Genomic DNA, 16,239 nt, shown 5'->3' with positions numbered 1-16,239 from the left:
CCAATCAATTAGCCGCTTAAAGTCCACGACTTTAGATCGCCTGCCCGACCCTTTGCTTGGAGAACGGCTCTTTTATTTCCTCTTCTTTTAATGCCAAAGGAAAAACAACAACAATGTAATCGCCGTGCACGCGCTGTTCCGCAGCAGCAAGCACGGCACAAGAAGCGTGAGAGCGCTTACACTGCGCTGCTGAAGCACTAACCGAGCGCCTACTGGAGCGCTTCTGAAGCGATAACTGAGCGCCTACTGAAGCGCTTCTGAAGCGCTAACCGAGCGCTATGTCACGCGTAAATCGATGCCACATGAGCGCTGGAAGCAGCGCTCATGTGGCACCGATTTCCAGCGCTCATGAAGTTCTAACTGGGTGCTCCGCTGCATGTGTGAACCGGCCTTAAGACACTGCCGTCGAAGGTTGGATCAAGGGTGAAACACATCATGTCACCGGCCCTGTGACGACGTCGTGGACAGTACCCCCCGCGCACGTCCGTCGTCACTCGTTCCTTTCGCGGGAGTCTCCTCACAATGCCCCCAGGTTCGGACCCGAGGTTGGATTCAGACCATGTTACTGGGCCGTTGCCACCACCGCGCAAGTCGGTCTTCGCCCGTTCCTTTCGTGAGAGTCTTCGCCCCATGCCCCGGGGGTCGAGCCGGGACGAAGTCCTGATCATGTAGCCGGGCCGTCGCCGGACGTCGTGGTCGCTACCATTGCGCACGTTCGTCGTCGCCCGTTCCTTTCGCGAGAGTGCCTTCCCAATGCCTGGTGCTCGTCCTCCCAACCTCCTTCCTTCGTCACGGCCCGATAGGGCCAACGAGGCCCCACAGGTTCAACCCCACTTTGGTTGTTGTGGTCGCCCGTTCACTGTTTTTTTTTTTTTTTTTGACCAGATATTTTGGGAGACAATGACGACGGTGGCAGCAGCCATCCATAACCGCCCCCCCCCCCCCCTCCCCCGAATTGTTTTGGGGGGAAGGAAGAGTGGACCAGATAACTAATCAGAAACAGCTAGCTGCAGGAAAACGAACGCAAGTCCACATGTTGGAAAAAAGAGAAAGATGCACCCTGGGAGCCGACAGTGGCACTCTTTTACGCGCTTCCGTGCCACGACCATGAGCTTGCAGGCTTCGACCATCGGTGTCCATTTCCACCGCTATGATATCCAGACAAAGTTTCGTACGAGGGACGCCTTTAATATAAGAATACGAAGCGCAGATCAAATTCGGCGCGAGCCTTTTTTGACTTCCCTAAAAGGGTCGTGTCTTCGCGTGCCCCAGGCGCCGGCGTTGGGACAAAAGGATCTCCCCGTTTCGGAAACCAGCGTAGGATAGAAGCGAAGACCCGAGAGAAACTTGCTGCTTCGTAAACGGACGTATGACCCGTTTCAGCTTACGATGGACCGCAGGGGACGCTACGAGCCATTCCAGCCAATCGAACGCCATGTGAGTGTCACGTGACCTTCGTGTCACGTGTCCAGCAGCAGTTACGCGCAGGGAGCGGAGCCACGAGACACATTCACTGTGCTCCATGGAGTCCACTGCTGTCAAACGCAAAGTGAAACGGAGCTCAAATACAAAACCAGAATAAACAAACGAAAAAAATACGGACGGGGTGGCCCTGGGCCTCCCGCGCTTTTATTTACATTTTTCTTTTTCGCCAGTATTTTTTGTACCCTTTCTAAGTGGGGATTTTTTTTTTTTTTTTTTTTTACGTAACACCATGTTTTTGACTCCATTTCTTCGTTTTCTTTTTTTTTTTTTCCAATGTTGTATTCATGTTATTTTCTTCAAACCTGAAGAATGAAGGCGGTAGCATTTTCTTCACAATATTTTAGAAATTGCGCCACTGAAGGCGTTGTCGACACCGTGAGGAGCGGCATTCATTTTCAGGAGTAGCAGAGAGAAAGAGATCCTGCTTTCTTCGTCCGTTTCTCTTTTATTTGTTTCGTAATTAATTCTCGTTGCCGACGACGCGGCGGCGTACTGTCGCTTCTCCCGATAAACACGCACACATGCGCACCTGCGCAATGCGCACCTTCAAAGGAATACACCATATGTACGACCGAGTGCATTCATCCACATTATAGGTGACGAGGTTCCCCTTATGAGGTGCTTTGAAGTGATGCAAAACTATCGATAAATTGACTATCGATACTATCTATAGCTTTTCTAAAACTATCGATAGTCGAATATCGATAGTACTATCGATAGTGAGTTTTCGATAGTCGATTATCGATAAAAATATCGATAGTTTTTTTTTTTATCGATAGTCAGATTTCTGGCAACTATCAATACTATAGATAGTATTATCGATACTTTTGCACCCCTAGATTTCTCGCAGACCACCGGAAAAGCCGGCGGTATTTTTTTTTTCCGTTGTAAACAGCGGGTGTAGGCAATTTAGGACTTTGCTGGTCTTTTGTTAGAAGTTTGAACCCGTCGCGACGTTTTCCTTTCTTTTGAACTTTGGCAGATGGTTTTGTTTATTGCTGCTTGCCATTTTAATTTTTCCGTCCTTCTCAAAACGCGGGTTTGGTCCAAAAAAAAAAAAAAACTATCGGGTGATATTGCAATGAATGCACGCCGTTCACTCTTGTTCGTATTAGACTGGTAGCAGCTGACAAAATCCGTTTGCTTAACTGACGTCTAACTCCTGGTTAGCTCAGGTGGTAGAGCGCTCCACTTGTAATGGAGAGGTCCCGGGTTCGGTACCAGGACCAGGCGGATTTTTTCGGTCGCTCACCGTTCACTTACTTTAGTGACCCCCGCACTTGGCGACAGCTCTCGCTGTAGCCTCAATGGATTTTAACAATTGAAATCCTCATCAATTATATACGTCCTCGTGCGGTCGAACATTTCTGACTGCCTCTTTTGTATAGAGAGAGAGAGAGTGTGTGTGTGTGTGTCTGTGTCTGTGTGTGTGCGTGCGTGTTATTGCCTGTCGTGTTTAAAAAGGGGAAAAGGGGGAAGGAATACGTGCAAGGTGTAGATGACTCTCGACAAAAATAAAAACGGAGATGAGAGGCGATTTTACCAGAAGATATTAGAAACCTAGAACTTTATGACACTCCTTATTGAGTAAGGACTTCAATTTAAACAATCTCCTAAATTATTAAATAACATAAAAATATTTGGCACTTTCACCGCACCCACTTATTATCCCAGCAAACGTTACTAAAATAGCAGTTTACAAACCTCCCTCACTTGTTCGCGCATAAAATATACAGGGAGAATCTGAAGGCGGCCAGACTTAAATTGAGCGCCAACTCGACTTTTTAAACTAATTCCGGTGTAATTAGGTACACAGGTATAGCAAGGTGGACTTTGTTCCGTTAAAATATAGAAGTGTGATTTGTTCACTTGGTAAAGGAGCATAAAGACAAAAATATGCCTTTTCTATACTTCGATCGCGTGTAAACAACAAATCATTTTTGGGTCACTGCAGTGTTTATTTTGACAAATTGAAAAGGATACCTAAGTAAATTTTGCTTATTTTCTATTATATCTTTTTTGCATTCTTTGTAAACGCCACAATGGCCTAATATGCCAATTGATGATTTCGCACAAAAAGGCTCAGCATAGATTCGTTAATAGGCAAAAAGCAATCTTCAGTTTTTGGGGTTTTTTTTCTACTTGAGGAACCGTATATTTTCATTCAATGAATGCACAATGCTGTACTTCATTTTCACTGTGATCGGTGGATCTTCTATTTCTACCTTGTACTTGAGACCAATTGTTCCAAGACCTTTTCCTAAAAGAAATTGGATTGTGGGTATATTTATACAGCCTAGAACTAAGTCTGCCTCAACGGGCGACTTATGTCCCAGCTGTTGATGAGAAATTTGTCCAGTGCAGTACAATCGGTAGCCTGGGACCTTTGACGTGCACCACGCAGCAGTGATACACGACCGCACGCCGGTATGATGTTCATCCAGATCGAAACGGGTAGGGTTGGGGAATGAACCCAGGATCCCTGGGTAGAGTGTACTAGAAAGGACGAGTGAGGCGAGCGGAGTGCTATTTCTGCACCTCCGCATGTGGAAAAAATGGCTAATCCAAGCTACTCCGCTCGTAGCGCCCTCTTGGGCGCTACAAGGGAAGTGGCTCAAATTAGCCGGTTGTTTTTTTGGTTTTTTTTTTTATGAAAAACGCGTTGCGTTCCAACGCCAAGTTCGACCGGCGCACTGGTCAAGGTCATAGAAACAATAAAACGCCCGGCTATATTTTTTATACAACCTATACGTCAGTCGTCACGTCCATACAAACGTCACTGCGACCTCACTTGTCATCACCAAGCCATGCACATCACGACGACGCATTGACGTCAACGTCGTCATTGACGTTGACGACGCGCGTTACATGACATCAAGACTGTGTTCTGACGTCATATTCCCTTGACAACGACGTTGACGACGACGACGACGACGACGTCACGCGACGTCAAGATGACGGCGTCCTTGTCAATGCGACGTCATGAAGACGCTTGGTGTCAGATCGTCGACGTTCGTTGTCGGCATGACGCAACTCGACGTCCCGACAACTTCACGACGTCGACGTCATCGTCGATGACAACGACGGCACTACACGACGTCAAGACTTCATAGTGAGGGCGCGTCAACGTTGATGTTGGCGAAGACGACGACGTTACATGCCGTCAAGGTTTCGTCGTGACGTCGTTGTGACGTTGGCGTTGACGACGAAGTCATGACCACGTTAACATGACGTAATAGCGATGTTTGACATTGCGTGGGGCGTCGACGCCAACATCAGAATCGACGATCAAATCCACGCACACGTCGTACTCGATGCCGCGCGTCGTCACGACCGCGTTACAACGGCGACTTGTTGTTGTCGCGTAACGGCGTCGTCCTCGACGCGATGCGATGTCACGACGGCCTTACGACGGCATCTTGGCATCGCGTAACGTCGTGGTCGATGATGACGTCGTGGCGTTGTCGTAACGTCACGTCGTTGTGACGTGGTTTTTTGACGTTAACTCTGACGCCAAAACCATAACAAAATACAATATGGCCCCTATATTGCCCATATGACCTTGACCTGTGTCGTCGCTCGCTTCGATCGCAGCGAAGGTGGCGCTGCGATCGAAGTGGCTTCCACCGAATCGCTTTCTACATTTTAAGGGAACTGAAAGCATGAGCGGAGCCTGTAGCTCGCCCCACTCAGTCGTTTCTAGTTTACTCTACCCTGAGTTCTGCAGGGAGAGCTTTCGCTCCACATGCCCCGAGCTCGTGTGCGCTCACCCACTCGGCCACCGATATTTTTCTTTCTTTCTTTATTGCCTGCCTCCCCCGACCATTTTCTTCTACACCCGCTTAAAATGATACAGAACAAAGTACTACGAATGTACGCTGCTAGCTATAATCAGGTATAGCATGTTGTCACAAATGTCCAACACTCCGATCATGATAACGAGTTGAGCGAGCAGACTGAACTTCGGAAAGATTCCAACCCGGCAGCAGAAATGTGTTTTTCACTCACCCTAATACCACGGTGCCCTAACACCAAACTTCGACGCAAAATAAAAAAGAAAAAAAGAAAGCTCTGGAGAAGCTTAAATTTTTAACCCCCCCCCCCCCCCCTCTTTCCCGGGTCGGTGCGCCACTGATTATACCTAAACAAAATTCGAAAAAAAAAAATCAAAAAGTGAATTTTTGAGAAACTTAATTTGAAACTTGAAACTTTTGTTATTTCATACACCGTTTATACGACGATAGCGAAATGGCTTTTTGTCAAATCTAAATTATAATATTATATCTATATTCAGCTTGTTTCGGGCTTTTTTATACATCTACAAAAATAAAATTTACTTTAAGTTTAACCAACATAGCGACCTATCAAAGTTGACCAAGCATCACTCTAAAAGGGGAGTTTCACATGTTGTGTCTTAATGGTACTCACTAAAGAATAGGAAATCATTTTAGGAGGTAAAGAAAAAATATCTGTAACGGAAGGCGTCAAATATAACACCTGCGACGGCAGGGAAAACGCTAATATACGCCGCAGCATCTTCTACGCCCCATAACTAGAGAACACTAAATACGGGGAACTTGCGGTTTGTGTCCTCCTTCTTTTTAGAAATGTTCTCGAAACTTTTTGTTTTTTCGTAAAACTACAAACAAAAACCTTAGGCACATTTACCATACCCGATTTTAGATGAAATCACTCATGTGTATATATCTCAAACTCTTTTACCATAGTATATCGCAAAATCAAAATACCCAAGAGTTCGCATTACAGAGAAGCCGTAAATGTCTGTAATTTTTATTCTTTCTTTCTTCGGGCATTGTCTACAACGCTCCCCGTATATACCTGCACTTGCGTCTTGGAGAACATTCTCTCGGTTAATCACATCACCATACTTTGTACTTATTTCAACGTGACTTCCTTTTTTTTTTTGTGCGTGTGTGCTTTCGTTTATTTTACGTGAGGCTCATTTTTGTGGCGGTAATTCTATAGAAATACATCTTTTTTTCTTTCTTTCTTTCTTATGCATAAGGTTAATTTCATATAAATAAACATTATCGAATGGTAAAACTATAATCAGCCCAGGGATATTTCGACGGTTCGTGTGTATCTTCACGGTGCGTCTGTATGCTGCATTTTTTGTGCACTGAAGAAGAAGGAAAAAAGATCTCCCTAGTGGTTTGGGGAAAAGTAGACGATCCAAATTTCTTAAAGTGCGCGCGTCCCTAAAACCGAGGCGCAAAAAAAAAAAAAAGAAGAAAGAAAAGCGAAAAGGGCGAGAAGTGTTGTTCTGACCTCTGAGGAGGTGAGGTAGATGCGTGAGTCGGTGCTCTCGACGGATGCCTGCGCGAACAGGGCGTGGTTGCTTTCCACGCTCAGCGAAGACGCCGCCTGGGATAGCAGCGTGGAGCGCCGAGACAGCGAAGACGAAGACGCCGCCGCCGCCATCGCTGCTAGTCCACCCGCCTTGCCGGATTGCGCCAGGCCTAAGAAGAGCCCCCCGCGAGAGAGAGGCGCGACATTGCCGAAAACGTCGCCCAAAACAAAACAAAAATACGGAGGAGACGCAGAGAAGTGAGCGCCCCAAGCCAGGAGACGGGGTCCAAGTCAGAGTCGAAGACGGCGTCGTGGCGGGGGCGGTTCAGGTGGAGAGCCACGGGCGCAGCAACAGCAACGGCAGCAGCGATGTCAGGGGAAAGAAAAAGAGAATTGGAGCATTGATGTCAGGACAGAGATATACAAAGATAATCGAGGGATGGGATGCGACGAGGGGGACATAAGGAAAAACGTACAATAAACCACATTTTGGATATGCGGGTGTTATTTCTTACGAATAATGAGTGCAACTGCATTCCACGGAGACCATAGGATGTCGTATATCGACAATTTTAGTATTATTATTATCAATTTTATTTGTCGAAGAGCTCGCGTTTACAGTTAAGGCTAGCTCACGCGCGCAACGCAGCACTGAGATAACAAAGTCAGCGCTTATACAACGCTGATATGGCGCGAAGTCTGTGTCGTGTCTATCGCGCTGCAATAGTTCAGCGCTGTGCGAGCACTGGAGAGAACGTTCACTTTTTAGACAGATGAACCAAACAAAAACACAAATATTTTTAAAAAATAAAAAGATAAAATACAAAACAGTAGATTAAAACCATGTTTACTAATAAAACATGTCATAAACAGAGTTTTGGAAGCACTCAAACTGCCAGAAAATTCAGCTGCAAACATCGAAAAAAACCAAGAAGTGAAAACTTCGTTTCTAAGAATGGACATACACTACGAGCCAATTTGCAAATTGCAATGACACGACTCCTTTACACTAACCGTGCTACTTAAAAATAGGGAAAGCTGTGTCTCCTTTGTAGACAAAGAATTTGACCAGTTCTGCAGGACAGCTCGCATATGGTTTCAAACATGCTTCGCTGCTTTGCGATTACACGAATGCACGTCACCGACAATTTAAGAATTGTGAGGTGCGGCCTATATTATAAATACGTATATGACCGCGATTCTTGCGCCGTGATTCGTTTGCTTGCCGTTCCTCTCAACTAACGATGCGATCTCATTCAATGTGGAGCAAAAATAGGCTTCCCAGAACTCGCCACAAAACCCTGCATTTATTGCGCTGTCTGCCACCATAGTGGCCACAATTTATGTTCCCGCGTTCTGCGCAGCCCGAACAAAGCACTGCACAGCCCCAACCCACTTCTACCCTCCACGTCACCACGAGAAACGTCGTCCACGGGAGGGGAGCCGCCGTCGACGACCCGATGATGACGACCGCACTTTCAACCACCCCAACCGCGAAGAAAAATCTCTCCATCCGGCAAATTACCGCACCCCAGTATGACGACCGCAAAACGTCGCCCCGAGGCGCGCTGCGACGACCATCACGTCGCCTCCACGCGGGTTGCCGCCGCCGACACGAAGTCACCTGACCCCGAGAACCGGGAGGGACGGTGCTCGCCGCCGAGTCGACGTGCGCGCGGCGACGACGATGCCGCCGATGGAGAGCGCGTGTTCATTCCGCCGGGAGGCTTCCCGACCTCGGCGGACTCCTGGGGCTCATTAACCGAGAAGAGCCCGGGCGTAGCGACCACGCGACCACCGCTGATTAATGAAGCGGGGGAGGGAAGGCGGCGGCGTCGGCAGTACACCACAGGGAACGCGTGTGTGCGTGCTCGTGTGTGTGTCTGTGTGAGATTATCGTGAATGTGCCTGCGCGAGTGTGTATGTTTGAGGGTGCGTGCGTAAGGAAGTGTGTGCGTGTGCGTACACGTGCGTGTGAGCGTGCGTGCGTACGTGCATGTGTATGGGAAAAGGGAGCGGGGTAGGTTCCTCCCTAAATTGCTTCTTGCAGCTAAGACCACTTTTTCTCTGGTTGGCTGGTTGCAGAGCTGGCGCGCTGCTTTTAGCCACTTTCCGAGTGACTGCTGCTGCTTCCCGCGCCCCAGCTCAACTTTCTCGTCGACAATGTCACCTTTAATTTTGAGAGTCTCGAGGGGCGTTCCCCATCTTTCCCTAATCCGCCTTTTTTTTTTTTTTTGTGCGTATAAGGAAAGGAAGGGGGAAGGGGCAGAGAAGAAGAAAAAAAGCAGCAATGTATGTGCTGTGGTAGTTTTGATGACCACCACTAATTCAAGTTAAGGAAAAATTATGATTCCTACTAATTCTATTTCTCATTTTCTCTTCTTCTTTTTTTTTTTTTGCTGACGTTGCTTTAGGCAACGAGAGAGCAACCGTGAATTCATTTTCTCAGATGATTATGCCTTTCCTCTACTTTTTCTTTTTTGACTACCTTTCCTTGCGGGGTTTGTTTACCATCATCGTTACTATTATTTCGTCGTTGTTATTAATGCGAAAGCATTAACTGTCCCATGGAGCGAGCTGACGTCATCAGTTTGAAGCTCGAAAACGGCACCTAGTTTCTGCGATTTCGCTTTCGGTTCCATTGGCTGGCGCGCGTCGACGGGGCTTCCGTCAGCCGCTGCGCTCGTCAGTTTCCACGAAGGCTCACCCCATGTCGCTGTTAACACGGTTAACATGTCGCTGTTAACAGCCCGCCGTTAACACGGAGCGTCCTAGCTTCCTAGGTCAGAGCGGCGAGGAGAGGGCGCGCTGACCGGCGACGAAAAGTACGCAGCAGACGAAAAGGGGAGTGGACGAGCGACTTGCATGCTTTCGCATTCACAACTCATGAGAAGTGCTTAGGTGTACATCGAGCTTTTTTTCTTCAAACATAGCTGTACGGTAGAGAATAAAACAATGTGTGAGCTTGTCGAAAGTCTTCTACTTTCGAGAGGTAAACTTCGGGTCATAGTGCACTTTATGTGTACAACGTGTGTTTCGGAAGTCCTTCATCCGTACTTGGCCTACATGTCGCTTACTGCAAACAGTTTTTTTTTTTTTTTTACAAAGAATGAAAGGCAAGGTTTAGATCCTATTCTTTGAACTTTTTGACAACTAGCGAGATAATCCCGTTTGTGGGAACGCAGACGTAAAAAAAGATGCGGATTGATTGTTGTAGCTCCTTTTGGCGGCGGGGGTACAGACCAATTCAATATTATCATATTCATTACATCTCGCGATAAAAAAACCTGTCCTCAGTATAATCATTCGTGCAACCAAGTTGTTGCTTTTACTTTGGTTGCGACGATCACGGTCGTCAGCCTTCAAACGACGCCCAACCTGGAAAAATCATACTTATATGCCTGCTTCTCTCGACCAGGCGGCGCTGTAGAGTTCACGAAACGCGACTATTTAATGCTAGCGCGAAGTGGCGTCATAGCGTCGCCTCATGCACAATCCACGGCGTAAACTAGCGTATGTCAGCGTCCCTCACCGTCCATACAAGGACACTAACAGTGCGTTTGAAGGGACGCAACGCGACGCACAACAACAGAAACGCGACCTAAACATATCCTATAACGCTCGCCAGGGGCGCTGCTTAAAACTTGAGAGCTATCGGGAGCCTAGATTTAAGAGAGGAAGCAACTCAATACATGGACAGCGTTTGCAATATAATGACGAACTTCTCCTGCTCATATTCTGTGCTAGTGCGCATGCGTCAGTTGCCACGTGAAACGCGGGAGAGTCGGTGGAAAGGCTGCGCAGAGCCTGCAGACTCTTGCAGACGATTCATGCGTTCGGCTCCTCCTTGTAGCTTGTGTCACAAACGCCGTTCATAAATCACGTGACCCTGATCGAACAGTTGGAAACACTCTGAAATCTAGGCAGCTACAGGTATGTTGGAAAACTTGAAGGACAGGGGCGTTTAAAGATGGCGACTTTTATTTCTGCGTTGTTTTTTTTTTTTTTTAGAGCTGGAAATTGAACTGCATGTAGTTTTTTTTTTTTTTTTTGTGGGTGTGTGTGCTGCACACATGTCAATGTGAGGGCCCGCGGCTCCTTCGAGTTGTCCTTGTGACAGCTTTTTTCGCACGCCTCTATTATTATGTACTTTGTGCTTGATGAAAAAAACCACATCAAAGAGGACGGGCAACTCACGCTGTTCGAGCAGTCCCCGGAAGCCATGTAAACTCGGTTGTGTCTTAAGCGCATGTTCCTCCTTTCGGATGGCCTCCAACTCCACGTGGACTTCTCGCATCAGGGCCACTGCATTCCGCGACCACAAAAAAAAAAAAACAAAAAAACGAAGGGCGAGGATGGAGGACAAAAAAGAAAAGAAAGAGAGAAAGAAAGAAACAGCTCAGTCACGTGAACGAACAAACAAACGCTTTATGTAGCCTCGTGCAGCAAGCCACAAGACATACGCGGTAAAGATGCGACAGAGGTGAAATCGCCTCATGATGGAACCACGAGCGCTAGGCTTCAGCGCGGATCGACCGAAGTCATCGTTATGAGGCGCGCCGTATCATCGAGCAATTTCGGGAAAGCAGGCGTTGCGAAGGCGCTCCGTTGTCAAAGCATCATGCAAAATCATCATGTATCCCCTATCCTCTTGAGAAACAAAACAACGTACGAAGTTTCGATACAAAAGGATCTTATCACTTCGGGGCCTATTCAGATGTGGTTTCCAGGACAAACAACTTTTTTTGTTGTTTTAGAGGGGCACAGCTTGTTCTTGGTAGGCACTGTATAGACAAGAACGCAAGACATCCTTCCAAAAAATGCACCTGCTTTTAAGTGTTACCTGGAGTTTGTGTATCTTTAGTAGTTTGTTTAGAAATAAACAATAAAAGGACCAACTAACAATGACCCATAACATTTGTCCCAGTCTGTGGTTAATTAACGTTCAACGAGTCTCATTTAGCCGACCGGCGAATCAAAACCAATTAACCGCGTGGCGCCTGGTTTTTCTATTTAAATTAGGAATCCAAAATATACGCCTGTGAAACTTATTATATTACTTGTATTTAATTTAGAAAGTATTATTGTCGTAAATTTATGAAGCTATGCAACCGCAGAAATACGGAGCATTAGTGTCGACTAAACCATTACATTCGGGTCGATTGGGCGTTAAGCTGCGAGTTCATCCCACCCAAACACAAAAGTATTCAGAAATGTATCTGTTTGATGACAGAATTCCCATTTTATCAGCGAATACCCTCCCCATTATTTCGCGTAACCAATAATATTTATAGACAAAATAGTGACATAATCCGGTAAAAAAAAAAGCCGAAGTTCAACTTCACGCGTACTTCCTACTTTGCTTTACAATAAGTAGAACCCACTAATAATTCATAAAACATACTAAATAAAGCGAAACGCGGCGATCAGTTATGCACCTAGGCACGTAAAGAAGCATTCGTTTTAGCATACCCTCATCTAAAAAGATGTCCAATCCCACAAACACTTGCCCACTATCGAGGCGCGCGAGTTTGTTTAAGCGAGTCTCAGTCTTTATTTTAAACACGGCTCTCAAATTACGTGCACGAGCAAGCAGAGACACAAAAATAGGCATAAATAAATGGGGGAGGGGGCATACAAAGAACAAAATACATTCCGTTCTCCTTGCCGCCACATTACCTGGAAAAGAAGCCTACGACGCGCGCGTATACGTGCGTACGTGCACAGGAGCGGGGACGACATAACCTGGTTAGCTTTCCGACCGACATACCGATCCAGCGAACCAACAAGCCAACATCTCGCTATGATCGAACAAACCCGGTTTGGGTTCCGCTCGTCCCTCGTTCACCGTGAAAGCTCACTAACGTGATTAGCCGACGAAATAAGCGAAAGCGCGTCGAGCGGGGGATTGGAAGCAGCCTCAGCGTCCCTTAGTGTTGATTAACGCCGACGTTACTAGATCAACCCAGTCACGGAACTGTCCATAGACGCTGCTTCCACGAGCAGTACACCCCCCCCCCCCCTCCCCCCCTCCGCCCTCGCCCGAAGATTCGCCGCCTCCGATCGTCCGACGCGCCACTATTTCTTAGGGATGGCTTCTACAGTAACAACAGTGTACTCTATAGAATACACCGGTTTTGAGGCACAAAGCATAGATGGCGCTTCGCGGTATCGGATCCGAAAATTCAGTTTTTGAAAAACAACTTTTGGATGGCGCTTCGAACGATGGATGGTTTACTTTGGGTGGAGGAGGGGGAGGGGGGGTTGAGGGTTATTTCTTTTTTAGAGTATTACAGCAAATGTGCAGTGGTGCCCCCGAAAATGGTTTCCGGCAGTTGTTTTCACCGCTAAAAATAAATATGCATCGCCAAACGCTCGGTCTCGGCTCAAATGTAGCCCTAGTGGCCCAGACCAGGTGCCACGGTTTGCGTTACTTTATTCCAAAGTTAAAAGCGTTTTTCTGAAACTTACATTGGAAAAATGGGGTCCGTTCCCGGTTGATGACACCATTCATCCGCATCTATTTGTGAATTTCGTCGGCCATCGTTCTTTTATTAAACAATTTCCGAAAAGTGTTCTCAGCTTTCGAATAAAATAACGGATAGTTCTGAAACTTTGGCCCCTGGTCAACAGACCACTAGTACTACCTTTGCGTGAGCGATGAGAGTTCGGCTATACATAATTAATTTTTCCGGTGAAAAAAAAAAGAATTGCTTTTTGGGGACACCCTGTAGTAAAGATGGTTAACGCCGTCTGACATCGCTTTAACGAGCGAGAGGAAAAATGAGAGGTGAATTAAACGTGCTTGCGTGCGCGAGAGGAAGCATTCGTTCCCCTAAAAACAAAAACAAAAAAAAAGGAAGAGCAAAGCAGGGGTTTCGTACAGAAGAGATCAAAACAAAAAGCAAATGACTGACGACACGCACCTTTTTCCATGCTCTCCCTGTTTCGGTAGGCGGGAGCTACACGAGCGAGGCAGAAAGACACGGAATTAGTCAAGCCGCCCGCCGGTGCCAATTGGGTCCGCGACGCTCGTGGAAAAAACTCCTCCTCACCCCTTCCCTAATTTTCGCGTCCTTGTGAGCGACCCACGGGAGTGAAACTAGAGGAGATAACGCTCGGATAAAAAAAGAAATTCATATATGTATAATTATAACAACCAGTTTTTTTGTTGTTTTTTTTTCCAAAATATTGCGCTGAGTAGCTAAATTGCAATGAATTATTTGATTGTTGTTGTTTGACTACTTCACGCGTACGTTGCATCTTTTTCAACGATGAAAAGTACTAAGTTTTCTCTACTTCTACCATCCTTGACACCACTCTAAAACGGGTCAATATTTGTTTTTCAACTCAATTGTTAAAGAGTTAACAAGTATAGGGTGCACAAGGAATGTAAATATGCAGATGTCTGCACTTGACACAGCAGGAACACATTCACTAGTGATACAGAAAGGTCTCACTGGTGAATGTGTTCCCTTAAAGAAGGCGGTGGTAGGACCATAAATTGGTTGAACGGGAACGTTCGGTTTTGCAGCTTAGACAAATCACATTCGTCTGTGCTTGCATCGAGATAATAGGGCCTTCCGCACTAACCTCATGTACTCTACTTTCTCAGAAAGGACTGCATGCCCACTGACACATGATGCGCTTGCAGCATTATTAATTGATTCCATTTAATTAGCTTCTAGGGTTGAACGGAGCGGGCGCTATCGTGCTTCAATGACTCTAGGCGCTCTTAGCGGCAAAACAGCTGGCTGCATTTTAGCCGTAATACGTACATGGTCGGTGGAGCGCTATACCACTGCTCAATAACGAATGTACCAAAAAAATTTAAATATTTAAAGCTCCGATTGCACCGCGGTGCATTACGCATGAAGCTCTCCTGGAAGCGTGAATTCAAGTCTCTGATACCGAGCATGAAGTCTCACGTTCTCTTATTATGCTCATTGACCCAGCGCTAAGCGCTTCTATTCTTGCTGGAGTTTCTACGGCTGAGCTTCCTGTGTCCTTAAAAAGACTGATTATCCGCAGCATCTCCCAATAAAAAGATTTCAAAAAACAATCCCCAAGTGATTAACGCCAACCTGATTAACTGTGCCATCCCTCCCTGGGGTCCTGGACAACTTCGGGAGCAACAAGGATCGAATACGGCCCTCTGTATTCTCTCCTCCGTGTCCGTCTTTGTGTTTAATCGTCCACTGAGTCCAGGAAAAATTGACCTTTTTCTTCTTTTCTTTCTTACAACCGAAACCACAAACCGAAAGTGACCACGTTAACAAAAAAAGAGTTTTTTTTTTTCATTCATTCTATTAATTTTGTTTAGTCACAGTAAGCTACAAAAAACTGCGACAACAGACCATCTCGCACAACAACAACAAAACAACGGAGAGTGCGCAAAACGGTTTTTAGTAGGTTTGGCTTTTCAAGAAAGGAATACATAATTAAACAAAACGATTGTATCATGTTGTTCTTCTGGGACTCGCGATCCTCTGTTAATTATATGCCCAACAGTAATATATAGTACACGGCAAGTGCAGCCCCTATTGGGTGATTCCACGAGAGATCGAACCTGCAGGTCCACTCAACATTTTTTATATTTTTTTGTTTTATACGTCATGCACACACAAATGAATTGCACGAAACTGAACTTCTTTTTTCTCGAAAACGCAATTTCACTACGAGAAAAAACAATGTTTCATGATTACGCGACGGCCCTGCTCGGCCCTGCTCCCACCGCGGACTGCGTTAGTCGCCACATTTGCGGTCCTGTGCAAGGCAGGCAAAGAGTGTTTGGCCAAAACTGTTTCCTGTTTCATGTAGTACACTAAAGTTTTAGTCAACTGCATGCGATTAGTATGTCCTTTATGAATTAAAATATAAATGCAAAATTTATAACTTTCGACCAGGCGCAACAAATACACTAACTTTTAGGCCTTCTACCTCAATATGCGTGCCATTAGCGGCTTTGAAAACTATACAAAAAATAGGCCAGGACATCTAAATTATACCTGCAAAATATGAACTTCCAAGAAAAATAGAAAAATTAAAAAAACAATATTTTGAATAAACTTATTTTTTTTTTTAAATACCCATATGGAAAAAAACAAAATAAAGGAAACCCAGTCTCGATTTGATTAAAACTCTGGGGTACACCTCTCCTTACACCAAGCAAAAAGAATGTACAAAAACATGTTGCATCATTTGCTTGGCACAAAAGTTCTGAGCGGTCAAAGTGGCGGTGGCGAGGTGTCTTGACTCCAGTGTTTTTCGCTTCACCCCGCCAACATTTCTTTTTAGGTATTTCTTTTTGTTACAAATAAGAGATTTATATGTTGTAACTTGCTGTAAAAAAAAAAAAAAAAAAACTTCTTGACTTTTTTTTTTTTTTTTTTTTCTTGTGGTTGTTTACGTGCACTGATGAAAGTTTACGCTCCTTAATCGCGC

The 16,239-nt window shown here is 45.8% G+C and overlaps 1 protein-coding gene across 1 annotated transcript in view; it reads right to left on the bottom strand.

Moving 5' to 3' along the window:
• Positions 1-16,239, bottom strand: part of LOC8030752 — a 172,254-nt gene that overhangs the window by 113,050 nt on the left and 42,965 nt on the right. The window contains exons 7-8 of the mRNA XM_029987492.4: positions 10,993-11,100; positions 6,775-6,965 (exon numbers count right to left, since the gene is read on the bottom strand). Coding sequence (XP_029843352.2) covers positions 6,775-6,965; positions 10,993-11,100 — 299 coding nt within the window. The remainder of the gene's footprint in view (positions 1-6,774; positions 6,966-10,992; positions 11,101-16,239) is intronic.

This window comes from Ixodes scapularis, unplaced genomic scaffold (assembly GCF_016920785.2).
Source record: "Ixodes scapularis isolate PalLabHiFi unplaced genomic scaffold, ASM1692078v2 PGA_scaffold2__306_contigs__length_199485367, whole genome shotgun sequence".
Lineage (NCBI taxonomy): Eukaryota > Metazoa > Arthropoda > Arachnida > Ixodida > Ixodidae > Ixodes > Ixodes scapularis.
This window is presented reverse-complemented; position numbering and strand designations above follow the sequence as displayed.